Source organism: Hemicordylus capensis, chromosome 4 (genome assembly GCF_027244095.1).
Source record: "Hemicordylus capensis ecotype Gifberg chromosome 4, rHemCap1.1.pri, whole genome shotgun sequence".
Lineage (NCBI taxonomy): Eukaryota > Metazoa > Chordata > Lepidosauria > Squamata > Cordylidae > Hemicordylus > Hemicordylus capensis.
In genome coordinates, this window is record NC_069660.1 from 204,556,256 (window position 1) to 204,573,834 (window position 17,579).

The 17,579-nt window shown below is 44.2% G+C and overlaps 1 protein-coding gene across 1 annotated transcript; it reads left to right on the forward strand.

Moving 5' to 3' along the window:
• The first annotated feature begins 939 nt into the window (after window positions 1–939).
• Window positions 940–17,044, forward strand: LOC128324557 (leukocyte elastase inhibitor-like). The gene is made up of 7 exons (XM_053249251.1): window positions 940–1,491; window positions 2,902–3,078; window positions 6,199–6,336; window positions 10,412–10,529; window positions 12,465–12,607; window positions 14,125–14,292; window positions 15,837–17,044. The coding sequence occupies exons 2-7, from the start codon at window positions 2,911–2,913 to the stop codon at window positions 16,242–16,244; spliced, it is 1,143 nt and encodes a 380-aa protein (XP_053105226.1). The 5' UTR covers window positions 940–1,491; window positions 2,902–2,910; the 3' UTR covers window positions 16,245–17,044.
• The last annotated feature ends 535 nt before the right edge of the window (window positions 17,045–17,579 follow it).

A 17,579-nucleotide genomic window follows, 5' to 3' on the forward strand; every position in this document is an offset into this window, starting at 1 on the left:
TTTTTTGTGGGGAAGGGGGGGATCGGGCGGGGGGGGGTCATGGCACTTTTTGGCACCCCCCCACGTGACCCACCAAGTGGCGCCCAGGGCACATGCCCTGCCTGCCCCCCCTATAGTTACGCGTCTGACTCTAGGTGGTATCAGCAAAAACTTAATTGATGATTGAGTCAGGGGTGTAGCAAGGTTGGAGGGGCCCCAGAGACAAGATTTAAAAATGGGCCCCTCGCTGATATACAAACACACTTCACAATATATAGTGCACTCACACTCACATCCCCATTATGAATACGGTGAATACTTAGTTCACATTGAATTGAGTTTCTTTTACTCTCTGCTCCTGTCGATCTTGAAGAGACTCAACATAATTCATAGGGGGTGCAAAATGGGCAGGTGGGGAGTCATGTGATGTGCCTCTGGGGGGGGGCCTCGAGGCAATGGGGCCCCAAGACGACTGCCTCCCCTTGCCTAATGGTAGTTATGCCCCTGGATTGACTGATTGATTAAGTGCCATCAAGTCAGTGTTTACTCTTAGCGACCACACAGATAGATTCTCTCCAGCATGATCTGTTTTCAACTTGGCCTTTAAAAAAACTTAATACAAAATATTAAGGGGAGAGCTGGTCTTGTGGTAGCAAGCATGACTTGTTCCCATAGCTAAGCAGGGTCTGCCCTGGTTGCATATGAATGGGAGACTAGAAGTGTGAACACTGTAAGATATTCCCCTCAGGGGATGAAGCCGCTCTGGGAATAGCAGAAGGTTTCAAGTTCCCTCTCTGGCTTCTCCAAGCTAGGGCTGAGAGAGATTCCTGCCTGAAACCTTGGAGAAGCTGCTGCCAGTCTGTGAAGACAATACTGAGCTAGATAGACCAATGGTCTGACTCAGTATATGGCAGCTTCCTATTAATAGCTGGATTCCTACTCCTGCCCTGTTTCCTCGTTCGTGCCACCGAACGGTGTTGGCTGAGGCACTGTGCTTCTTTCTTCCTGTGGCCGCTGGAGAATCCGCGGCCTGCAACCCAACCTTCGAGCAATCAATCAGTCCAGTGCCTACGCCCTGCGGCTGCTGCCTTCGTGGGAGAACGGACTCATTGCAGCCCTAGTCGGTCTTCAGCAATTGGCCACTGCCTCTGCCTTGGAACGTCGTCGGGCTTGTCCGGTAAGAAAGACACCCCTCGCTCATTCGCTGCTGCTGGCGTCTCTCAGCACAGCAGCGGAGAAAAGGGGGGACGGACGAACAACGTCGTTGTGTTATTATTGTTGAGCTTCGGAGGAGGGCGTGAAGAGCGCCTAACGAGACCACAGCGCTGTGCCCGCCGCTTCGGAAGAACTGGTTGCCTGCTGCTTCTCTGGAGGGCGTCTCCAAACTTGGGCTGGTGCTCTCGGCGTTTCTGGCTTCTTCCGCGCTGCCTCCTTTTCCCCTCTGGGCACTAGCGAAGGAGAGAAAGCGAAAGTGACCATTTAGCGTGTGGCTGAGCTGAGGAAAACTCCGAGGTAGGACAGCCAAGACGTCGCGGTCTTCTTTATTCCTCAAGAACTTTGAATGGGAGGGGATGGTGGAGAGGCGAGGAAAGTATGACCTGTACACTCTCAGTGCTGTGATCCTTTTCGACTATTTCAATTCCGTGGCTGTGTTAAACATTGTTTCCTATATTATACTTCCAAGAGGGACAGATTAATAAAGACTGAAAGCTAATCCAGTCTTTGTAGCTTTTCCCTAACGTTGCCAGTGCAGTGTAGTGAAGGATGCTGTGCCTTTTACAGCAGCAGGGAGACATTTTACCGAGGCAGCAGCAGCTTCATGGGGAAAACTGCACCTGTTGAATTCCTTCATGTCATGCAGCCGTTGAAGAGGTAGAGCTTCTGTCACTAAAACAGCTAGTGGTAATCTTAGGGGTGGCTTTTGATTCTTTAAGTGCCTTTTGCAGATGTAGGAATTGATTTTGACTTAGCTAGATTACTCAGCTAAGATTAGCACTTTTTTCAGATGGGGTGCCTGTGGCTTTTAAGCATCTACATGACAAACAGAAATCCAGCTGCCATTGCCTTTTCTCTGCTTCTGCTGATCTTTGTGCTCTGATCTTCTGCCTACCAGGCAGCAGCTTATAAAAGTACCAAAGGTCTGTCTGGAAAAGATGGCAACCCTGTTCCTATCCCTGAGCAACTTCCTTAACTACATTGAGCTCACCTGTGAGATCTGTATGCTAGGAGCAAGCTTCTAGACTTGAGGCAGCATTGTCCAACTTTGCCCTAAGTGACTGTGAGGGGATTTTAAGGGATTTTGTAATGGAGAGAAAGAAGCTGCTGCTGTAGAATGAGACTTAGAACACACACATCCCAGCCCACTACTCTCAGCTGCTTGACCCTGATGCTGTCTTTCATACTGTATTTAACTAAATCGAAGACAACTCTGAATTTAAGATGACCCCCCCCCCCCAAAAAAGTAGATTTTAAGTACAGGTTATATCTGCATCAACTCAAAAGGAACTCTGACTTGGAAAAAACCTAGTCTTGGATTCAGGTAAATACAGTAGCTGTAAGTGTGTGTGTGAGTGACTATCATAGCCAGATGGCTGCAGGTGCTCTACTGGAGGTCTCTCGCCCAGTTGGTACCCTCTCTCCTGGCAATGTGATGACTGGGAGGGAAAGATCCATATGATTAGTTTGCCTTGTACACACACAGCACTTTGCAACTTCATGGGATACCGCCATGAGTAAATGGGTATGTGAGTGCACGAAAAAGTCACCCTATTTTTAATGGTATCTGTTACTTACTCTTCATGTGACTATCATTCTGTGGAAGTCAAATTCCTAGCTCTAAGATTACACACCTTTTTGTTCTTCTCAACATCAAAAGCCACCTGTGGGATCTAACAGAAGCTTTCACTTGTTTCATATTTTCAGATCTTCACCATGGATAAACTAACTAATACGAACACCCACTTTGCTCTTGATCTCTTCCAAAAGTTCTGCGAGGCCAACCCAACTGGAAATATCTTCTTTTCCCCACTTAGCATATCTGCTGCACTTGCCATGGTCTTCTTAGGGTCCAAAGATAACACGGCAGCACAACTTGCAAAGGTCAGCAAAGCTTTTCTCTTATGTTTGATGGTGATTATTAAGCTGTTTTCTATTGGGTTTTTTGTTTTTTTAAAAATGGAGATTCAAGCTGTGATCCTGACTGTGCACAGACTTGGGAGTAAGCCCCACTGAAATCAGCAGGGCTTCCTTCTGAGTTAAACATTGTGCTGTCAGTCATTTAAACTTCTTAAACAAGTTTCATTTAAAATGTCTCACAAAGGATTACAAGCTTTTATTTAGATTTAGCTACACATCAGAAAAGGTTAAGAAAGTTGCTATAACTGTCCTGATTTTCATGGGAGTGGCTTTTGTATTATTGTATCCTAGCAGTAATATACTAGGACAATAAAGCTAATCCTTCTTCCTTCTATGGCTCAGACTTTGTACAGAAATTTATTGAATGTGCATGTCTTCACATTAAGTCAACTGTCCAACTCATGTGTAATCTATTGAAAACAGAAATAGCAGGGAGTTAAGAACAGCCCTGCTGGATCAGGCCCAAGGCCTGTCTAGTCCCGCATCCTGCTTCCCGGAGTGGCCTACCAGATGCCTCTGAGAAGCCCACAGGCAAGAGGTGAGGGCATGCCCTCTCTTGTGCTGTTGCTCCCCTTCAACTGGTATTGAAAGGCATCTTGCCTCTGAGGTTGGAGGTGGATCAAGCTGCACTAAAATTGCGGTGACCTCTCGCTCTTTCATGTATAAAAGACCATCAAGTCAGTTTGTCCATTTGAGTCAGTTTGTCCATTTGACCATTAAGTCATCAAGATCATTAAGTCAATTTGAATCAGGCTGTGCATGCTGGATCTGGCAGAGACATTTCTGAGACTGCAACTGCTGTTAGCAGTTCACATTTTACTAGGATACCATATTATACAGGTGTGTCAAACTCAGTTGTGTGGTGGGCTGGATTTTATTCCAATGCATTTCCAGGGGGCCTCATATAGCCTCCCTCTCTTTCTGTTGCCTCATGCCTGCCTTGCACCTGCCTCGTGCTGCCTTTTGTCTTCTTCCTCCCTCTTTCTCTCTTGATTCTTCCTCTCCCCCCTCCCTCCCTTGCCACACCACTTAAATTAGCTGAACACACTACTTCACTGCCCAGAGCCTTTGGATGGGGTGGTATAATGTAATAATACTATGGGGGTGGTGTAATGTAAAATGTAAGAAATAATACTTTTTACCAAAGCAATACAAAAAATCTGGGAAAACTGTAATATGGACCTAGGCTAATAATATGTAATTACAAAAAATAAGAATATAAATGGGTATTTTAATCATAAAGGTTAATAATGCTGCATAAAATTACATAAAACTTAAGGATTGTTTTAAAAAGTTATAATACATTAAAAGTCTTCATATGCTGGTTAGGCAATTAATTCAAATATTGTAAAAGTCCTCAGACATATGTTGACTAGATTGTATAGTCTTATGATTCCATGTGAAGTTTGAGTCCTTATAGATCCTTATAAAGTCAGATGTGTTTCAGCTCGTCTTCCTCAGTGACTTTCCATGTATTGCTCTCATGATGGAATAGCACCTCCAGACTCCCTTTGATCCAAATAAATTTTCACAATATTTCCAAGGTCCCCTTCTCACCCAATTGCACGTTTCTTGTGTATGGTGTTATGCTCTTATTATAAAAATTTAAAAAATCAAAGCCACTTATCCAAATATAGTGGCTTGAAGTTCAAACATCTTTTATAGAGTTCATAGGGCAATGAGGTGAACCACACTTATCGGAGAAGGTTCAGTTTATCTCCCCGTCCCCCTCCACAGGCATGCCATTGGCACGCTGCATGGCAGAAAGGGGAAAGGGGGTATCGGCTCTGTGCGGGGGGGGGAGAAGGAGCAGCTCACCCACAGTGTGGTGGGGGATCATTCCGTTTACCTTCCCCCATCGCAGGCATGCCATTGGTGTGCCATGTGGTGGGAGGGGGAAAGGAAGGAGCGGCACAGTGTGATGGGAAAGGAGGAAGCAGCTTGCCCGTGGTAAGGAGGTTGGAGGCTTGGGGGCCAGAGAAAGGAGCTCTGGTTTGCGGACCGGTGGTTTGACACCCCCAATATAATAGGCTCATAACCATAAATGTTATAGCCTAAATGTGCACTAAGCAGGGTGGGAATTGTAATTCAATGTGTAATAGGGTACTTAATATGTTAAGAGTTGTAATAAGATAAAATAACAAAGCTCAATAAAATTAAACCAATAACATTCCAGTGTCCATATGCTCATTTGTCAGAACACTGAAACCCATCAGCAGGCTTTCTCTAACTTTCAGTGGAATAGTTCCCGCATGTCCTTGTTTGAACTTGTTGTTTATCCTGTCCCAAGTACTAGACCAGGTTAGTGTGTTAATTTTTTTTGTTCGGTTTTATTTCAGTCTCTGACCAGCAATACAAAGTAGGCAGATAAAAAATCTTTAAACATTAATAACAATTCATCCAAGACATAACAGTTGGATTAAGTATTAGAGTCTGTCTGATTCTTTTGGCCATCACACAAAATGTAACTACATTATACGTAATGTCAGAGTCATGGTCAGCAAGAAGAAAAGGGATTTAAAAACTTTTCAGAATGGCCTGGAAAATTTCTTAGTACAGAAGCTGTAAGAGAAATACAAGAATACAAGACTCTCAATAAAAAGTATAGTATAATGAAGCATGGGTTGTAGACTCAACTGCTCCATCTCCACATGGGCATACCCGTTTCTCATAAGGAGTCTGCTTAAAAAACCTACCCTCCAGAACTTCTGACAGGAGAGATGTTTTGATTCTATTCATCCTTAAAGGCCATTTTGAATAAACAGCATTTTACAGTGCTTCTAGAAGATGCATGTGGCACATCTCCAGTTTTTCCCTTGCATCTTTGTAAACAAAAGTGCTAGAGACTTAATAAAAGCTGATTTTATTGAGGCTAAAAGCCTAGAACATCTACTGCGTACAGAAACATGCAGTCACCCCTGGCCACAGCCCTGCCAGACAGTTAACTCATAGTGTGGGTGTACACAGAAGACCAGAATGTGTCTGAAGGGTCAGCGTTGTTGAGCTCCCTGGTTTAATTAGCCTTCATTTGATTTGACATAGTGATGGTAGTGTAAGCGTTCTTTTTCTTTCTTCTCCCTGCAGACTTTTCACTTTGATTCAGTTGAAGACCTTCATTCAAAATTCCAGGCACTCAATGCTGAAATTAACAGGAGTGATGCAACATACATATTGAAGCTTGCTAATAGGTTGTATGGAGAAAAGACCTACACCTTTTTGCAAGTAAGTGGGTTGCTAGGACATGAAAACGTACCTGGTGGTTGGAATCCCCCACCCCACAATTCCTTACTGAATTTAATGATACAGTATTCTTTTGGGTTTCCAATGAATATTCGGTCGGTTTGGAATTGAAGAGGTCTTGTGCATTAAAATGTGTGGAGGTGGGAGTTTGCCCAATATATAACTTTATTGTTCAGCAACAGGGTGTAAAAGCCACGTGTATTAGTAAAAACACTCACACACTGATGATAAAGGTTGTTTCTTGTAGGCGTTGTGGGTGGCAAATAAATCTAAACGCAATCTGTAAGCACTACAGTGAATATGATTTCAGAGGGCTAACCTTTCCCCCCATAAAGCATTCTTCCTGAGTTCAGTTCAGATATCATCAAAAATAATGCAAATAAATCCTGAAAGGTTTATGGTTGCACAAACGGTATTTTGTGGAGGTGGCTTTTACAGAGTCTATAACTAAAAATAATGCAGAACAATCCTGAAAAGTTTGTGTTGCAAACACAAACACAGCTGCACAGATTCCACGTTTCTCTGTGGAGGTGCCTTTTATAGAAAGTCTGTAGGTCATGTCCTTTGCAGTAAACAGACTGTGGGCTTTTCTTCACAGTGGTACGTTCACAGAGTGGGGGAGGAAATATTGTTGATGATTCAGTGCTTTTTGCCTCTGATGCATAGTGAGAAAATTTCTCCAGAATGTCAGTTACCTTTACATAGATTGCATAATGCATACAAAAGTTGTTACTGCTGCCAACCAGAAAGGGGAAGTTTGATTGGGTCTAAGTTCCTGGTTCAAAATGTGACTGCACATTTTGGTTATATTCTTGGGCCACATTCAGACGTAATGACTAACCCTAATGTAACTCGTTACAGACGTAATATAACTCTGTAACGTGAGAAACTGCAGTTACAACCCAAAAGCTACCTCTGGTTTTCCTTTCCAAACTCCAGTTGTAACTTTCGATTATCTCTAAGGTTCACCGCTGACAACTGTGGTTTTGCCATCGAGGCATTGCGTCCAGCTCCTAGTGCAGCTATAATGATGATTTTGCGCCAATTGTCAAACCGCAGTTATAGAGGAGGTGGCACAGATCCACCCGAGGACGTTACTGCTCCATAGTTTTAGCACTTCTTGCTGGCAGGCTCTCTGTAAACTAGCCCCACCCTTCCTCTCATCTATGCAGCTATGGATTTGCCAGGCTACAGGGATGCTGCCACACCCCATCCTGGGCTTGTTAGCATGTAAAACTGCACAGTCACGTGGGGGCATCCCCGATTCCCACTCTGTCACTTCTCCCCCCGCTCCCATCTGACAAGTGGTAGGGAGAGGGCACGGGATGACAGAACGGGCACTAAGTCCTTTGCTCCCCGAGAAGAGAACAACAGTCACGTATGTTCACATACACTCCCAAGTGGCAACATAAATGGGGCACCCCATCTGGGCGGGGGACTTCTTGTACGGGGGGGGGGACCCTGAGATGAGTGTAGAAGACAGAGCAGCAAATTTCTGGGTTTTTTTCACAGATAGGTTGGGGAAGGGGGCCCAGCCCCTTCCCCAGGTGAGGGTATTTGCTCACTAGTATTGCTCATGAGAAGAACCGACTGTGGATACTAATTGCAAATTTACAAGGTGGTACCTCCGTAGTATGGGAATGGTCCTCTTTATGCTGGATACTTGGCCCATTATCCCACTGACTGCTTTCTCATGAGAGTGGCAGACTAGGGAAGATGCTTTATGCAGTACTGGCACTTGGGCAGATGCTGTCCTGGTCTCAGCTACTGTTGCCAATCCATTGTCAAAGCCTGCATCTTTTCAGCCAGCCCGCCAATGTGGAGATGTGCACCCCTGCCCATGCCCTCAGGGGCAATGCTGCCATCCCGGGGCAGCTGGAAACTGGGGATACCGTCTCCCAACAATACCCACACTAGGAGATCTGCATACGGCAGCTCACCGGACCAGCCCCGGGAATTTCAAATAGGTTATAGGGTCCATGCCACAGCCTGTTAATTGCACCGTCCATGCAAATGGTTTGGATGGGGTTGCTATTGGCAGGGTTTGAAAGGCAGCTTCCCAGAAGGGATTCCCAAGCAGCCAAGTTCTATTCTTTTCACAGAAAGGTTGGGGAAGCCCACACCCTTTTCCTTCTGAGGTTTCATGTCCCCACAGGCTTGCTCATGATTAAGGCCAGTCACCAGGTTCAGTCTTGGGTCAACAGAGATCCTTTTTCAAGGATACTGTCACCCGGCCCAGGGCTCAATGGCCAGCAGGCACGAGAGTGAAAGGCGACGGGGACACCCCCAGACAGCTCATGAGAAGGACGATCAGAGGGGAGAGAATTGCGCAGACAAATCTGAAATTATTCCTGATGGCAAAACATCCCCTTCTCCCACAGGATAGGTAACATTACCTCTCTCACAGGAGTGCCAGGCCATGGGTGTGCTAAATAGAGCAAATATATTTTCTGGATGGCAGCCATGGGGAGTGGTAGCTCGGAGACTGTCTTGTCTCAGAGACTTTCCTTGTCTTGGGGACTGCAGACAAGCTGCTGTGAAACCATGCCCCCTGCCAGCCCATGTGTACACATAAGCCCTTGTCATCACCCTGGAATAGCCACTCCACTGTCCAGGGGTGGCTGGAGAATGAGGGCTCCCCTCTCCCGTCAATCCTCATGCCGGCAGATCTGGATACAGCACCAGGACCTGGGAGTTTTGAGTGGGTTGAAAGGTCCGTCACATTGTCTATCCTTTCCTCCCCTTCACACATGCACCCACACAAGGACAAAGAGAACATCTAAATGGCCTTTGGGTGCATGAAAGTCTGCACAGGGGAAGAGGTTTGGGTGGTTTAAGGGTGATCTGTGATTTTTTTTTCTTTTTTATCAAGAAATGGTGGGGCCCAGCCACTTCCCCCAGGGCTTACTCATGAGTAAGGCCAGTGGGGATAAGAATTGCTCCAATTTTCGAGTGATACTTCCTCTGTGATGAAGGTGGCTACCAAAGTCCATGTGGACTATGCCCATTCACAAGAGTGTCATCCAAGGGTGCTCCAAGTAGAGCTGTGTTGTTGTGTGTTGGGAAGCGGTGGGAAAGGTATCCCCGAGACTGCTTTCCTGATCCTGGGGATGGTGGCCAAGGTGCAGTGGAAACAATCCCCCTGCCTGGCCATCCTCAGCTGTGCATAGGTGTTCCCCTGCCTGCAGCCCCTATAATTGACCCTGCTGTCCCAGGGCTGGAGGAGGGGTGGAAAGTGCCTTCTCCCATGATTCCCCGTGCCAGCTTATCTGCATACGGCACACATGCAGAGTGGACCCAGGATTTTAAAGTTTGTGTAAATGTACGGTCCCGTGGGCCCACTCCACAGCTGTGCACATTGTCAGGGTGTGGCACATAGGGTTTGAGGGGCTCTCTGGGGTGCATGCAAGGATTCAGAGGGAGAGAGGTAGTGGATATTTTTTTCTATTTTTTAACAGAGAAAGTTGGGGGCCCCGTTATAGTGGGCACCCTTGGGTTCATTGGTGGTTAAGTGGGCGTCTGTACTCATGAGCTTGCAGTCCACGGTGGGGTGGCGGGGGGGGAGAGATAACGTGTTGGTGGAGAAAGCACAACCACATCCCCAAGTGACTGGCTCTCTCATGAGTGTGTGAGCCCACTGGGAAGCAAGCTGCTTGCAGCAGCTTTGTGATGGACCTGCCTGGACTGCTCTGCTATGGTCTCCTCTCTTCCCTGGTCTTAGTGGGATAGACGCCCTCCCCCAGCATCCTTTGCCCTCCCCCATCTGCATATCCATGCTAGCAAATGTGGATTTTACCCTCCCCTCCCACAAAGAAAGCAGAATTAACCCATGCCCCCCTTCCCCGGGCACCAAAACCACCAGGTGATGCTTTGCCCACAATTTGGCCATGGAGCTTGTTGGGATGGGCCTTGGAGGCTGAGCAGCAGTGAGGGGTTACCCTCTCCGACAACTTGGCTCGCCATGGTTTGGAGTTAAGAATTGGAGCCCTGGCCAGGTTTAACTGTGGTTAACCGTTGCGTCTGAATGTGGCCAGCTTGTCCTTAATTATTTCTCTAGGATTTCTTGACAAGTACTCAGAAGCTGTACGGAGCTGAATTATCCACAGTGGATTTCCTCAATGCTGCAGACAGTGCACGAAAGCAAATTAACCAGTGGGTTGAAAAGCAAACTGAAGGTGAGGGGAATTTTTGAAAACTCGTGGGGAATTTCTTTCCAAATCTTTTACTAAAATAAGCTTCCAGTACCATTTTGTCTCTCCTTGAGACCTACACTGTACTCTATTGCTTGCTGGTCTCATTTGTGCAAATTCTAGTACCTACTGCAAAAAGAGTCAAACAGTAGACAAATGCGAAACAGATTGTGTTTTCCCTATATCATGAAATAATTTTATTTGAAGTGTATCCAGCTCAATTGTGGTAGCAACACTTTTGAAAAAATAATGAATTAAAGTAAAATACTACCCATGCATCTGACTGCTGTTTGAAACCAAAATTTGAACTAAACCTGCTCTTACTGGGCTCTTATCCAGTCCTTTCCATCAAAACCCTTGAAACATTTTAGGAGCAATTTTATTCCTCCATGCAATATAGTGATTCATCTGTGAGAGATACTAGGAATGATCTGGCATGGAGATTAAAATTTGTGGCCTCAGATCAGCTATAGGAATGCACAGGATCATTTGCACAGATTGTCTGTGGCACTGCAGTGGTGTGTGGATGGGAGTACACATCCCCATACATGGGAGATGTATCTTCAAGCATACTGTGTAGTGTGGACTGAGGCCACCTGGGATGTCTGACTTTGAAATGTGCATCCAGGTATAAAGAGGTGGAGCTATAATTGGGCAGACAGGTGCAAAGAAGCCGAGCTGGCCAGCTCCCTAGAGCTGCCTGGCTTGCCCCTCCCTGCTCCCTATTTTCTTCATTCTCTTCCCTTGTTCTGAAAATGTGAACAAAACACCCGGCTGGCAAGGATGCTGGCTGAGAATTGAAATCAGGTGGGTCAGGCTAGCCCTTTTGGGAGCTGGCCATGCCCCCTGCATGTGATGTCAAACACAGGGAGTGTGGCTGGTGTGCATGAGAGGCTGCCGGGAGGGGGGCAGACATGAGCCACCCCCTCTTCCCTAGCTATGCTCCTGGAAGGCAGCATGCAAAGTGTGAATGGCAATGCAAGTGTCTGGTTCTGTGTGTTGTTTCTTAATCGGGGCTGAATGCATCAAAAGGCCAAGAGATACAGAAGCATGGTCGGCCAATATAGACCTGACCTTGTTATCCATAGTTCAAAAAATAGGCACAATTCGCCTGTCGTACCTGGGTGGCCGGAAATGACCTCTAATGTCCTTTCCAGCCACCATTTTGAAGCATGGAGCCATTTTGTTGCTGTTTCCACAAAAAAACACAGGATTTTTTTTTTATTGTAGGAGTTTGGTAGGGGGGAGCATTGCTGGGCAGCTGGAGACCTGGAAAGCATGGTACAGCACTTTCCTTCTCTTATTCCGGCCTCCTCCCTGCTTTTAAAGTTCCTTTTCAACCTCTAGGAACCTAACCCCCCAATTCCCATTGACTCAGGGTTTCATTATCTGCTGTTTCGTTATCCGTGGTTGTAGGCCAGAACGGAACCCCCACAGATAACAAGGCCCACCTGTATTGTGTTGTATTTGTATTGTAAAATAGCAGATTTATTTGAATGTAAAAGGAGAGCTCACAGCATGTCCCTCAGACACTGGGTGAGCCTTGTTTTTTCAAGTTTGCAACTGGAATAACCAGTACACATCCCATCTAATCAAATGCTCTCTCAACTGGCACTCATGTTTCTTCTCCATGCTTCAAAGAGCTACCTGCTTTTTCTTTTATATTTTGAAAGCACTGCATGAATGCTAATAGCATTTGTTTCCTTAAATTAATTTCAAAAGGAAACTTTCTTTTTAGGGCAAAATTGCTAGGGGAGAGACATCACAGAGGCATAGGCAATCCATGCCTGAGTCAAGAGAAGATGCATTTGGAATGAACACAATAATGCGCTTTAGGAATAGTCCCATTGTTCCCAAACATTTACATGTTTCTTCTCTTTTATAATTGTTGTACTATTTCTTGTAACTTTTCTCCTCAAGGTAAAATACCTGACTTGCTCTCTGAAGGCTCAGTTAATGAACTGACCAAGCTGGTTCTGGTGAATGCTATCTACTTTAAAGGCAGCTGGGCAGAGAAATTTCGAGAGGAAGACACAGAAGATATGCCTTTTAGACTCAGTAAGGTAATTTTCACAAAGTGACCTTTCCTGGGTCAGCAACTTGTACAGCTTGTGGATTTTGAGGGTACATTGCTCCAGAATGTGGGTGAGGATGCACACTCAGTTGTGCATCCAGTGGAAAGCAAAGCAGTATAAGACAGATGGCATCCACATTTAGATGCATGCACTCATATGGATTTAACTTGCGTGTGGGTTTAACTTGTGGATTTGACTTGTTCTCCTCTGACTTGTGCCTGTGGTTCTTGATCCTACAAGTGATGTGTACATGGAAGCCTGCTTTTGGCTAGTGGTGCCTTTTGTTGGATCAGGGGCTTGTACTTCTTTGGCATTCACCAACTACACTCTTTTTAAAAAGATATCCCCCCCTCCCCGTGTGCTTTTCTGAATGTTCCATTAAATCAAACCAATATTTCAGGTTTTGAGATAACTTTATTTCACATACTGGACTAAGTTTCTATTAGTCTGTTCTACAGGTGAAACTCGGAAATTAGAATATCGTGCAAGAGTCCATTAATTTCAGTAATGCAAATTAAAAGGTGAAACTGATATATGAGACAGACGCATTACATGCAAAGCGAGATAAGTCAGGCCTTAATTTGTTATAATTGTGATGATCATGGCGTACAGCTCATGAAAACCCCAAATCCACAATCCCAGAAAATTAGAATATTACATGGAACCAAGAAGATAAGGATTGTAGAATAGAACAATATCGGACCTCTGAAAAGTATAAGCATGCATATGTATTCAGTACTTGGTTTGGGCCCCTTTTGCAGCAAATACTGTCTCAATGCGGCGTGGCATGGATGCTATCAGCCTGTGGCACTGATGAGGTGTTATGGAAGACCAGGATGCTTCATTAGCAGCCTTCAGCTCTTCTGCATTGTTTGGTCTCATGTCTCTCATCCTTCTCTCGGCAATGCCCCATAGATTCTCTATGGGGTCAGGTCAGGCGAGTTTGCTGGCCAATCAAGCACAGTACACTGTATACTTTTCAGAGGTCCGATATTGTTCTATTCTTCAATCCTTGTCTTATTGGTTCCATGTAATAGTCTAATTTTCTGGGATTGTGGATTTGGGGTTTTCATGAGCTGTACGCCATGATCATCACAATTATAACAAATTAAGGCTTGACCTATCTCGCTTTGCATGTAATGCGTCTGTCTCATATATCAGTTTCACCTTTTAATTTGCATTACTGAAATTAATGGACTTTTGCACGATATTCTAATTTTCCGAGTTTCACCTGTACTGCTTCAAGGAGAGCAGCTGAAAAGCTTAAACAAAAACAGCTAGATTGTATTTTGCCTTTAGATACCACGTGGCAATGTCAGGTATTCAATGAATTCCTAGGTTGCCAATAGCTGCTTGAGGCGACAAAGTGTGACTTCTGTTGATATCATTTTGCCAAGGTTCTCTCTCTCTCTGCAGTGACCCTATGAAATGTGTATATTAAAAACAAGTATTTGCTTACATTCTGTTTCATATGCTTATTGCTAAATATTTTTAAAATTATCCAGAAGGAAAAAAAGACTGTGAAGATGATGTTTATGAAAAAGAAGCTTCCTCTTGGGTACATACCTGAGTGTAAGTGCCGTGTGCTGGAACTTCCTTACAAGGGAAAAGATCTTAGCATGATTATCCTTCTACCTGATGACATTGATGATAACTCCACTGGCCTGGAACAGGTAATTCTGCTTTTTAATTCCTTCCTATGAAATAATATATTAAATACAAACAGATCATAGATACCGGCGGGGCTGGCAACACAGCAGCAGACTACTGTGTGTGTGTGTGTATATATATACAGTATGTCACTGACACTTGCAGGAGTATCCCTGAGTAATACACAAAGCAGGACTACACTATGACCTATTCTTTACAAAAATGCTGTTTCTGTAGCTGGTGCTTTGTGGATGGAAGCAGAATGCAGGCTCTTCTCCCATCTGTAGAGAGCCTCAGTTGAGTCCCTTGTGTTTTCTCCCTTTGTCATCTTCTATGGCACATCGTCTTAAATGATTTAATGCCTGTAAAATCAATTCACATGAAATGACATGAAGATAATGGCTTTCACTTGGCTGGCAGCCAAGACATTTTTGTGAAAGCAATGCCTTCCATTTTGTAATTGGACCAGACTTCCTACACTTCCAGAATTTCTAAGAGCTGCTGATCCAGGAGTGGATTTTTTCTGAAGGATTTCTGCTAGATATTAGACTTTAGAAACACTTGTTTTTGTCAGTTCTGCAATCTTAAAGCATAATTTTTCATACATGAGTCCGCCTTAGAGTAGGCCTGTAGGAGGTGTTGTAAGCAGAAACAAGGGTGCCTTATACTGGGCCAGACAATGTCTTATCCAGTTCTTTACTATCTGCTATTACACACAGGCAATTTGTCTCAAAGTATCAGCTGAAATGATACACTCCCCATTAAGTGGAGTGATGGGGGTTGAACTTGGGAGTTTCTGCATGCAAAGGCATGTGCTCTGGTAGCAAAGCCCTCCACACTGAAGTGCAAAATAACACCAAGCCCCCTGATAAAGCATATGCCATTCACATCAGGGAATTCTGGTCTTCCGTCATATTTCCACATTGCTAACAAGAAGATCTGGCAAGAACTAATCTGCCTACTTCCTTCCACCATAATCTTAATTGATAACGATCTTCACAAGATAGCCCACTTCTACACACATTCATGTACCTGGGTGGATGATGTCATCACAAACTACATAGCTGAGGTGTCCCTATGTGTCACTAGGACTGTAGTAAATTTTATCCAAATCGGTTCCAACTTAAGACTCAAATATTCACACATCTGCCATCTTGAATTGGGGTGGATAACATCATCACAAACTATGCTGTTGAGGTGTCCCTATATGTCACTACAACTGTACCAAGTTTGGTTCTGATCAGTTAGGCGGTTCACAAGTTAGCCCACTTGCACCTCAAACGTTCACATATCTGCCATCATGAATTGGGGTGGATGACATCACAAACTATGCTGTTGAGGTGTCCGTACAACTGTACCAAATTTGGTTCAAGTCTATCCAGACATTGCAAAGTTGATAGAGGGAGGGAGGGAGGGATACACGGATTGACATACTCACACACAGAGAAAGCTGGGTCATCTCATAAGCTTACTTCCCTTAAAGAAAGTAGGCTAATAAAATAGAAATATTTGTGGTGTTGTGATGCTTTTGAATGGTTTAATTTATTCCCTTTCTTTGATATTCTAGCTGGAGAAGCAGCTCACCTTAGGAAAGCTCCAAGAATGGACACAACCAGGGAAGATGTATTCCAACTCTGAAGTTTATGTGCATCTGCCTAAATTTAAGCTGGAAGAGAACTACGATCTTAAATCACATTTATCAGCATTGGGACTGGTGGATGTCTTTGACAGTGGCAAAGCCAATTTGTCTGGAATGTCAGGAGCCAGAGACCTCTTTGTGTCCAAAATAGTTCACAAGTCATTTATAGAGGTGAATGAAGAAGGTACAGAGGCGGCAGCAGCAACTGCTGCTATGATTATGTTTTGTAGTTTGCCTAGGGAAGAGAATTTTAATGCTGACCATCCATTCCTCTTTTTAATCCGTCACAACCCAACAAAAAGTATACTTTTCTTTGGTCGATTTGCTTCTCCTTGAAAAGTAAAAAATAAATTGCAGCAACACAAGTTAGATCTTAGAGCCCACTTACATAAAAAATCAATGTTGTTTCTTCATTTTACTTGATATAGAAGCTAGCCTGGAGGAGAACTTTTAAGATGCTTGTAACAAAAACATTCCTTTTTTCAGCTTGGATTCTCTCTTGCTCCTTTGTTGATTCGGGTAGCAATTTTTGACACACCCCTGTACCCTAAACTTTCCTTGTAACACCCCTCAGATATTAATTACGTCAATAAAGGTGGCCCATTGAAGGATGTTGCTGCAAAGCTCAACATGGTATAATTTGGGGCAGTTATGCAATACAGGTCTTTTCTTAATGTGGATTATTGATTGTGGTATGATGTGATTTCTCTTACACCCCCTTTTTGCTCTAGTGATTTCTAGTTGTACTCAAACCAGAAAACGATTATTTGTTTGGTAAGGGCTGTGCTTTTAGAGGCTATCAAGTTATTTGGTATCTGCCTGAGGAGCTGAAGAAGTTTCCTACAAGGATATAGGCTTGAAGATTAAATAACATTTCATAAGGAATCATATACTTTGGAAGCTTATCTATGTACTGTTGCAAAGTGTGCTCAAAGGGCATTTTGTGTCATTCTCCATATAGGCTCATATGGTGCTTCTCGTTTGGGGAGTTAAGTGATGGCACTAATATGAATGTTCTTTAAATACTTAGCCTGTCTGCTGACACATTAATTTTGATTTTGGTGTTCTATATAAACTGCATTTAAAGATGTGACCTATTGTTGATGGAGGCATATTAAAATGTTAGAAAAAGCTGACTTGGATCTCCACCACTCATGATTGATTTGTTTTACTTTGACTATTACAAATCTTTAAGTCACACCTTTGCACTCTACCATGTCCCTCATGGTCCAATAACTTATGAAGTAGGAAGATGCGGCTGTTCTTCAGCTGTGGGTGAGGAAGGAGAAAGATCTAGCTGTCACTTGCAGTGGTTTGCATTAACCTGATAGATTTCATTTTATTCAACTTTTCCATTGGGTTCAGGGCAGTGCACATGGTCTCTTCTCACTCACCCATTTATCCTCTTGACAACCCTATGAGATAAATTGGATAGGGCTATAGTTCAGTGGTAGAACATCTGAAAAATGCCTGCATTAAGCCCTGGACAGCAGCTGCCAATCACAGCAGACAATACTGAGCTAAATGTACCAGTGGTCTGACACAAGAGCTCTCTGTTAGGCTAGAGACAGGCTCAAGGACAGTTTGTGAGCTTCATGGCTCAGTACAAATTTGAACATATCCTCGCACCCCTGGGTCCGTGTTAAATAGTCTAAATGCTACACCACACCA

Bases quoted from the DNA above. Each gene is read 5' to 3' on its own strand.
- LOC128324557 (XM_053249251.1), top strand. From the start codon at position 2,911: ATGGATAAACTAACTAATACGAACACCCACTTTGCTCTTGATCTCTTC. The intron at 12,608-14,124 runs GTAATTTTCACA...AAAATTATCCAG, and splicing joins TGCCTTTTAGACTCAGTAAG to AAGGAAAAAAAGACTGTGAA. The intron at 14,293-15,836 runs GTAATTCTGCTT...TTGATATTCTAG, and splicing joins ACTCCACTGGCCTGGAACAG to CTGGAGAAGCAGCTCACCTT.